At 32.3% G+C, this 9,955-nt stretch overlaps 2 protein-coding genes across 3 annotated transcripts in view; one reads left to right on the forward strand and one right to left on the reverse strand.

Annotated features, from left to right (window-relative positions):
- Positions 1-1,227: 1,227 nt before the first annotated feature.
- Positions 1,228-2,771, reverse strand: LOC141815453 (peroxiredoxin-2-like). The gene is made up of 3 exons (XM_074703397.1): positions 2,617-2,771; positions 1,884-1,963; positions 1,228-1,572 (listed from the first exon to the last, which is right to left on the reverse strand). The coding sequence occupies exons 1-3, from the start codon at positions 2,769-2,771 to the stop codon at positions 1,331-1,333; spliced, it is 477 nt and encodes a 158-aa protein (XP_074559498.1). The 3' UTR covers positions 1,228-1,330.
- Positions 2,772-5,288: 2,517 nt separating this feature from the next.
- LOC141814855 (uncharacterized) overlaps positions 5,289-9,955 on the forward strand; it is a 6,612-nt gene continuing 1,945 nt past the window's right edge. Inside the window, exons 1-9 of one of the 2 annotated variants that reach the window (XM_074702806.1) lie at positions 5,289-5,374; positions 5,573-5,629; positions 6,331-6,428; positions 6,621-6,690; positions 6,944-6,992; positions 7,799-7,887; positions 7,966-8,013; positions 9,091-9,150; positions 9,406-9,830. In XM_074702806.1, coding sequence (XP_074558907.1) covers positions 5,315-5,374; positions 5,573-5,629; positions 6,331-6,428; positions 6,621-6,690; positions 6,944-6,992; positions 7,799-7,887; positions 7,966-8,013; positions 9,091-9,150; positions 9,406-9,510 — 636 coding nt within the window. In that variant the 5' untranslated portion in view covers positions 5,289-5,314 and the 3' untranslated portion in view covers positions 9,511-9,830. Of the gene's footprint in view, positions 5,375-5,572; positions 5,630-6,330; positions 6,429-6,620; positions 6,691-6,943; positions 6,993-7,798; positions 7,888-7,965; positions 8,014-9,090; positions 9,151-9,405; positions 9,831-9,955 lie in introns of those variants that run through there. The other variant, XM_074702807.1, reaches the window with a different exon arrangement.

Genomic DNA, 9,955 nt, shown 5'->3' on the forward strand with positions numbered 1-9,955 from the left:
CCATGAACACCCGCCGAAACCCTCGAGTTAGCCCTGACCCCCTAGCGCTCCTATCCCGAGCCAAGTGGACTCATTCGAACATAAGACAAGTCGACTGTTCAGTCTCGTCTTGGCCCCACACAGACTTCTCTTTCTTTCCCCAAAGATCACTCCTCTATCATACGGTTGTGAATGTCCTCCTGCCACCTCTTCTGCAAACTCATCATGGCAAATGCCTTGACAAACATGTGTGACAGGACCCTCTTAAATACTGGTCAGTGATGGGACATATATGCTGACTATATCATGCTTCCTGACACATTTATAATAGTGATGTGACTCCAATCACATGTATGATGTGACATAACGCCTTCAACTTGTATAAAAGGTTAGCTTTGTATTGAAGGGAGGTATGCAATCTCACAAACTCTCTCTTTTCGCTCTCAATTTCCTCTCTTCTCCAGCAACTAACTTAAGCATCAGAGTGGTTGCGCCGGAGCAATCCCTGACCTTCCTACGATGTATCTTGTGTTCACAGGTCCGAGAAGCTTCACATCTTCCTCTCCACTCAGCTCGCTCCAGTGAGGTGCTGAGAAGGAGCTGCTCATCCAGAAGCGGATCTCAACAGGAACAACCGTCTAAATTCTAAGATCTCGAAAGAAAGGAATGAAAAAATTATGATATTTTACTGAAATCAAACTCCATCGAATCTAAATTTAATAATATAAATCGAAAACAATAAATTTTAAACATAATAAAATGGATATATTAATTTTAATTTGAAATGATTTAAAATTTTTTAGATTCATTAGCGTGATTTAGATAATATCGAAATTTACACAATTCAGTAAAATGTCTAAAAAATTATGATCATAATAATAATGATATTTTTGGATTTTAGAAGATGTATGCTTTCTTTAATATTTTTTAAGGGTAAAAAATAAAAAATAATTTTTAAGGGCAAAAAATAAAAAATATTTTTTATTAGAATAGTTAAAAAGATATTATCTTTTATTTATCATTAAAATAATATTCTATCCTATTTTCCTTTATTTTGATTTTTTAAAAAAAATACTCTTATATTTGAACATTGCAATAATGAATACTAACGGTGAATAATATATTTTTATTCTTTCTCTTGTTCGAATGAAAACACTATGCCATGCAAATTGTTATATTTAAATTCATATAAATAATATTGTTGGAATAAATATTAAATTTATAATTCGAATAATGTCATCTGATGACGTCATATTATCATTCAAAGAATAGCTACTTGATTCAAAGAATAGCTATTCTAGTAGCGTAACTACTAACAAGCAAATTAACATAGTGATTCCTTAGAGGACCTTTAGGATCTCTTCTGCACACATTTAGGATTTTCTCCTTCCATTTCGATGTTCGCAACTTTCACCACAAGGTCGTCGACAAGGAGAACGAACCGTCGCGATCGGGTGCCCAGACACTTATCGGAGAGGTCTACTTCCAACCCAAGGGTGTGAGTGTAAGTGCTGGAGCCATCAGCTAGGAATTTCACATGCCTGTTCTCAGGATACGACTGTGCCCATGCCTTCATCACAAATGGGTCATTAACTGCTAGCAAATGTAAGAGTCCATGGATTTTACTATAGTTTTCTAAAATTTAGCAAGAATTCATAGTTTTACAATTTCAGATTTGGCAAATATAAAAAAGATTGTTGTTTAGATTTTTAAATTTATCATCCAAGTCAAGAATTCATAGTTTGTAATTTTTCCTGAGTTGTAAAATGCAATGTGAAAATTGAAAAAGAAAACAAAAAAAAAAGGTGGAAGTGTTTTGAAGAACAAAAAAAAACACAAATAAAATGATGTTTTAGAAGTCGGGCCGATAGAAGAACAAGAACATACAAAAAGAGGGAAATTACCGCTGATGAGGAGGATCTCGTCGACGCCTTTGGATTTGAATTCCTCTGCACTTCCAATGAAACCAGGGACAAATTTCATGCTGCGAAAGCAAAAGGGGGTAAAATCATCTCAGATCTAATGAAGGAAGCACAAATGAACAGAACAAAAAGAAGCAGACGCATAATTAAGAATCAAGAGTCGAAAACGCAAGTGCTAGTACCAGATCTTGAGTTAGACGACACGATGACATTTTCGATGATCCGAAAATGCAAGTTAAAGAATACCAAAAGAAGTTTTACTTTCGCATAAAACAAAAGAAAAGGAGTCCGATACAAAGAAGTGGTCAAAGAACCGTTAAAAAAAAAAGGATCTTTCCTTGTATGAGAAGGATATGGTAACTTAATTTGAAAAAAAAATAGAAAAGTTTTGGTATTATTCAAATAGCACACCAAAACGTGCGATCCAAAAGGGCAGAAAAACACCATCAAAAGGGACTCGCATAAAACTTTTAAAAAGTGCGATCTAAAAGCAGCATTAATGACGTTCGTGACCGATCTGATCGTCAGATTCGAAAAAAATCTAGAAAAACTTGGTGTTTTCAATCAGAACCCGAAACTAAAACGATCCGAAAGGGGCAAAAACAATATTCTTGCGGGAGAAAGAGAGAGACAAAGGAGACTAATGGCATCGATTTGGCCATTTGGGCGGGGGTTAAGGGGAGAGCAAGAGTGAGAAAGAGAAAGAGAAGTTTACTTGCAGATGGGTGTGAAGGCGCCGGGGCCTCCGAAGAGGACGACCTTCTTGCCGGCGGCGAGGGAGTGTACGGAGATCACCTGCTTCTTGTCGCTCTCATCGAGCCAAGCCAATACTCCGTCCGGGAGGACATCGCCGACTGCGATCGAAGCCATCATCTAACCCTATGCCTAGATTTCTAATTTTTTAATATACTAATTATTATATATATATATATATATATATATAAGAATAAAAAATTATTAAAATATTTTTATTGGATTGGATAAAGATTTGATAGTCATTAAATTTCATAAAAATTTTATCATGATTTTAATATATTTAATATTTAATATTTTTTAATTTTTTAGATTCTAATTTATTAGTTTCTTTATATTTCTTTTCTTCTTTTTTTATTAATTTAATAATCTATTTTACACAATTTTAAATAGTTTACTCGTTGATAGCTTATTTTTTCTCTCAAGATGTTTTTTTGAGGTCATCACAAAAGGTGTAAAGAGAGGAATAATCAAAATTAAGATCCTTTGTTACATATTTTTCAATGATCTTAAAATCTAAAAGTATTGTCTTCTTCATTTCCTTATCAAATCTTCTTTTTTATGCTTCTATTAATTTCTTATTTTATTATCAATGATTACTGTTGTAAACTTATAATCTTGACAACTCACATTAGAAAAAAATTAAATCATCTTTATTCTGAATATTTTATCTTTATTCTCAAAATTTTATTTTTTTATTCTGAATATTTCATCTTTATTTACTAAATTATTCTCATATTTTAATTATGGTAAAATTTCATCAATATAATAATTCTAGTTTCAAATTTCGCAGATAATTTTCAAATATCATCAGATTTGTTAAATTTTAAAAAATATGTAATTAGAAAAAATAAACGATTTGATGAGAATGTAACTAATAAAGTAAAATTATCACCAGAAGAATCTTTTAAAATCAATTACTTTAATTATATTATTGGTCATGGTATTTCTTCACTTTAAAATAGGTTTGAACAATTTAAAATATATAAAGATAATTTTAATTTTTTATATGAGGTAGAGAAGTTAAAAATTTCTTGATAATGATTTTTTAAAAGAAAAATATTTGAATTTTAAAAACTTTTTAACACATGATATGTCACGATATGCCACAAGATATTGATGGTTTAGATTTATTTTTAAAATTAAAAAAAATTTTAAAAAATAATAAATCTAGAATTAAAAACAAAAGCACTTGAAGTATTAAATCTTATTAAAAAATTAAATTTTTTTTCATAATACATGAATAGCTTATAGAATATTACTGACTATACCTATTAGTGTAATTTTAGCAGAAAGAGGTTTTTCAAAATTAAAATTAATAAAAGTCTTATTTACGTTCAACAATATCTCAAAAAAATTAAATAATTTAGCAATGTTATCAATTGAAAAAAAAATTATTATTAAAACTTAAATATGAAAATTTAATTAATAAATTTACATTTAAAAAGCTAAAAAATTTATTTTTGTATAAAAATTTTATTTTTAAAATTAATATTAAATTTATTTTAAAAAAATTTTAAATCGTCGGTCTTAAGTTCAAATAAAAAAGGGTCAGAGAAATTTTTTTAAAATAATAACAATCATTTTAAAAAATTTCGCCTAAGACTTTCAGAAGGCTTGAGCCGCCCTTGCTCTTGCTCTCTGCTAGGGGTGAATATTCGATTAAAACCGAACTGAATCGAACCGAATTAACCGAAAACTGAATAAATTAATTTTTTTAAAACTAACCGAATTGACCAATTTTTTTTAAAAACTAACCGAATTAATCGATTTTTTTAAAATATTATGAAAATTTTATTAATGAATTAGGAATTTATAAATTTATTTACTTAAAATTTATAAATTATTTTTCTAGTTTGATTAATTCTGTTAATTTGATTTAATCGAATAAAAAATTTTAAAATCAAAATCAAACCGAATTAACTGAATTAATTATTTTTTTTAAAATAACTGAAATAATCGAACCGAATTAAAATTTTAATTTTTTTATTTAATCAAATTTTTGCTCACTCCTAAGTAGTGGAGCTGAAGATGGTGCAGCGCTTTCTTCTGCTGTGATGGGAAACTTTCAGTTCACCCCTCAGACTTTACGTCGTGTTCAAAAGGAAATTGTTTCTCTTTTATTTGATTTTCGAAATACACCTTCATAGTTTTATAAGACAAGTTTTTATGAAAAAAAAAATTTCGACATAATAATAATAATATATTACTTTTTGGCAAAATAGCGAAATCATCCATATAAGTCAAAAACCATAATTAAAGGAAAGAAAATTATTTTTCTTGTGAGAAAGATATCGAAAAAACATATGGAATGATTTTCAAGGGAAATATATATATATATATATATATATATATATATATATAAACAAATTTGCAATATATTTTCTTTATTTACGTCTAATTTAAATCTATATAAAAATAAAGGAAACATTTTATTTTTATTATTCTAGTTAACAAATCTTAGAGAGCATTATTCTTTATTAAATAAAAAAAGTAAAATAGACAAGTTATTTTGGAAATATATCGTCCCTGAACCCCGATATATGCAATTAACACTGATTCCGTTTTCCCGCATTCTAACGTTTTTATTTGTGATATAACGTTTTAGCGGCTTTGACGAACTGTCGCATCGCATTAGGGTTCCTTTGATCGGCTTCGAGATGAAGCTGAAGCAGCTCGAGGGCCTCCTTGGCACTCTTCAGCAGTTCTCCCACCCAAAGGTTCGGTGTTGTTTCCTCTTTTCGTCGAATATGTTCTCTTTTCTCTCCCACTCTACTTTATTCCCGGCAATTGAGTGATTCCATCACTTGTATACTTATTTGTGCTCCTTTGATGGATTTCTTTGGAATAGAAATGGGAAAGATATTACCTTTCCTTGTTGATTTATTGGGAGATGATCTTTGTTTCTGGCTGCGCAGATAGAATTGGAACAATATCCCACAGGACCACATATTGCGTCTCGGTTGCTGTATACGGTATTCATCTGATCCTGTTGATTTCCGAATTAGTTTATTGCGAAAAGTACTTAAAATTGATATCGTATAGGATATCAATGTCCTCTTTTTTTTCCCTATATCTATCAAAGTCTTGCTCTATTTTGGTTGTGCATCTTGCTCGTTATGGCAGTCCATTTTACAGCTAGTTTGTTTTTCGAATCTACTTAGAATTAGAGCTCATCACTCACAAATTTATTGCTTCTGTTTCAACTCGCCATGTCATTTAGTCCGTTCAATTAAAAAGCATTGCTTTTTAAAATTCTTCTAATGTATTTCCGTCTCACAAGGAAGTTGGAACGGTGATCCTCTAGTAATTCCGTCATCATTGTGCCTTTTATCTTTGCAGTAGATTTTGCTTCCTCAATATTCCATTTTGGTGCAGATTTGTTAAATGTTAGGCTTTGGAAAACAGGCGCCTTTTGGGAGGTTCCTTTTGTATGTTAAGATGATAGTTTTAATGTTTTGAAGCACTTAATCCCTAAGAAGTTCAGTCCACGCAAGTTTTGTTGATATATTTTGATTTTGGGTTACTTTTTTCTTTTTATATTTTGTTGATGGTGAATTCCATTAAATCCCCTTACGATCTATTGCTTCAATTCCTCAATAATCAAACAAATTATCCTGAACTACTTCTAAGAACAATATTTCTATATTTTCCTTTTTTTCATGATTTTTAACAGGCAGAAAATACATATGGAGATATAAGTGGCAAGATTGTAGCTGATTTTGGTTGTGGTTGTGGTACGTTAGGATTAGCAAGTGCACTTTTGGATGCAGAGTAAGCATCGTTTCTCATATTTTTCTAATCTCTCACACTGAATTCAACCTTTTAATTTAGTGCAAGCTTTTAATGACTTACATTGTTAAATATTTTTTTATTATATATTGAAATATGTTCATAGAATATAGTTTGGTGGTTCTGATTGATATATCTATTTGATAATGCATATGACTTCTGTTACATTCACAGACAGGTCATTGGCGTTGACATTGATCCTCAATCTCTAGAGATTGCTTCAGAAAATGCTGTAGATTTGGAGGTAACGTTGTTTATATTCTAAAGTTGTAATATGTCATCAATCCTTTCAATGACATTTTGGTACTTGGTTTCATGGTTTGTGCTGTCTGAATTCTAAACAAATAAAAGAATGCCTATTATTTTAGAGGTGACTAGCCAAAGTGTATATTAAATGTGATATAAGTTCTAAATTTTCAATGTTTTTCATGGTTTTATACATCACATGTGCAGAAAAAGGCTAACTTGAACCTTTTGGTTAATATATGTTGATGCAGCTGGAAATGGATTTCATGCAGTGTGACATTAACAACTTAAGATGGAGAGGTAATCCCAACCCAAGATCTCATTTTTTCTATATGCCAAGATGCAATGTTTTCATTATCAAGACACCTAATAGACTTTCTATTCTTTTGTTTCTGAGTATATATTTGTGGAACTTTACTATGTTGTAAACATTTGAAATTATGAGATGCATCTGAAATAATTCACTTAGGTGAGACTTGAGAGAATCAATTCATTAACTTGTCAGCCAACCAATTTTTATCCCAGAATGCATAAATCCATGTCCATATTAGCCCTGCATCTAAGCTTATATTTCTTCATTAGCTCACCACTAGGTTTTGTGGACCTATTTTCAGAAAATGCTTTTGAAGCCTAGTGGTGAGATTACACTATCACATAAGCCCTCTCCAACCTCAACATGCCTAAGATAGGTCCATTCTAATAACGATTGAAATGGCTCGCTTGGATGAGAGAATTGATCCATCAACTTGTCAGACTCAACCACTGATCCGAAAGGCTCAAATCCACAACTAAAGTTGTAAATTAGCCTACATCTAAAAAATGTGAGACTATTTCCTCCATTTCCTTAGGCAGAAACAGAGGAAGTGAAGCAATTGGCAGGAGGAATTGATTCCCTGCCATGCTACAATCTGCTTCAGCCCAAATTGAGCAGAAAGACACGAGTTGGTCAGAAGTCTCCCATTTAAAACCATGCTGAAACATAGCCTGGATCTTTTGGTACATTGCTACATGAAAACAGTGTGAAGAAAAGTTTGTTTGCTGAAATTATTTCTTGCTTTTCCTATTGGAGAAATAGGTGTAATAGACATCTTAAATTACTGTTGCAGATCATTTGGTGGACACTGTTGTCATGAATCCTCCTTTCGGAACTCGAAGGAAAGGATCTGACATCGAGTTTCTTGCAAAAGCTTTGAAGGTAAAGATTTTTCTTCTTGTATGCATGGTTTATTTAGCAATGATTTGGTTCCTCAACTTCCTTGTTGATTCTCCACAGGTTGCTTCCTGTGCAGTCTACTCTTTGCATAAAACTACCACCAGAGATGTAAGTTGCTTTCTTTTGCATTCTTTTGGGCTTGCTAAAATTAAATGTGCTGCTTCTTATGTCAGTAGTACTTTCTCCTCTCATAGTTGAGAGATTTCTGTTATGGATCTAAAATTGTTATGCACATTATCATCTGATGCTGTGTAACAAGAGCTTTTACTTTGATGGTGTGTTTGGATTTTGGAATTGAATGAAAAGGAATGGAATAACTATTCCTAGGGAATGAAATAGACAATGGATATAATCTGAATAAGTTATCCTTGGTTTGGTTTATGAAATGTAATATACTTAGAATAATTATTCTTGTGTTTGGCTTGTTGGCTCCCGCCATGCGGGGTGGGAATGTTACCTTGCCTTTGGCTTGTAGGAATGTTATAATAATTTTCATAATGATAAAATTACTATATGAAATTTGTTGTTCACTCATTTAGGTCACACGATCTATCCAACGGATATATTTTGCCTGTAGGAGCAACTGGCCCATACCCTCTGGTCTGAGCCCTCCAATTCAATTGAGACCACCCAATCAACTTGCCTAGCTCACCTGCTTCACCTGCCAAACCAGCTTAATTGGCCACCCTATGTGCTCTCATCGGTTCAATAAGCCCTCAATTCACTGTTTTGCCCAACTTGGTCCAACGGTGTGTTCTATCTTTCTTGTTCATAATATATGTTTTTTTAGAGAGTTAAGAAAGTAAGAGTATATATTCTTGAAAAACAAGGCAAAACTATTCCTGCAATAGAGTGACAAAATGGCCCATTCACTTAGTCCGACAGGCACCACTACTCATCTGGCTCTCACTCCAATAAGCCCAATTCACTGTTTTGTGCTAGCCGATCCAATGGTGCACTCTTCCCTACTCATTCATAAGATATAGAGAGAGTTAGAACATGTATTCTTGAAAAATAAGGCAAAATTATTCATAGAATAAGATTGAAAAACAATATATTCCTGAGGAATATGAGAGATCTCAATTCCTTAAAATTTGGTATTCATCTTTACAAAATAGCTATGGTCTCATTATAGTTGTTTTGGCTGTCCCGCTAACTATGGTTTCATTTATTTGTGGTGATCAGTATATAAAGAAAATTGCGGCTCGAGATTTGAACGCCAAAACTGCAGAAGTTTTATGTGAGGTATTCTGATTTGTGAACATTCGTGTGATACATAACCTTTGCTATGTTCATTACCAAAGGTTTTTCAGTTCGTTAACGGTTGGTCTGATTACTTGGATGGAAAATATGGAAGAAGAGGGAGAGGAGTAACTAAAAGATGTACACAAATGATTGTGATCTTTCCCTCCTCTCCTCTCATCTTCCATCCAAGTAATGGAGATGGACCCTTTAATATACTTATTTTGCGACAAGTAATTCTGTTTGTTGGTATTGTAGCTGCGGTATGATGTGCCACAACTTTACAAATTTCACAAAAAGAAAGAGGTGGATATTGCAGTGGATCTCTGGCGCTTCGTCCCAAATGCCAACCAAACACTGTAGTCAACACCCTTCAGGCCAAGCTAGAGCACATGAAAGTCAACTCACCTCTCAAAATTGATCATGCTGTAGAAGTCAGAAACCTCTCTGAAGAGAACTGAAGGCCATGATCTCTTCCCAAACCAAACCAAACATGAATCATTTGAATAGTTTATGTTATGCATGAGTATTCCTGAGGCTGTTTTTGAAGTATTATTATCTGTTTTCTTATTTCTGTTTGTAGTTAAACATAACCAAATCTGTATAAGATTTAGAATATTACAAAGATTCTTCAGGATGGAATAGATCATTACTTGGCTGTGTTTCGCAGCCATTGTTCATTATGTATTAATCTTTCTATATCATTTCTCTTTTTTTATACCTTGGTAATCAATTGCCATTCGAGTTTTAGGTTAGATCCTAACCATTTCAATAACCATCTACTTGTAAATGTGCATCAGATGCATGG

Source organism: Curcuma longa, chromosome 21, assembly GCF_044706935.1.
Source record: "Curcuma longa cultivar G26 ecotype Majalengka, Jawa Barat chromosome 21, ITB_CL_G26_1.1, whole genome shotgun sequence".
NCBI lineage: Eukaryota > Viridiplantae > Streptophyta > Magnoliopsida > Zingiberales > Zingiberaceae > Curcuma > Curcuma longa.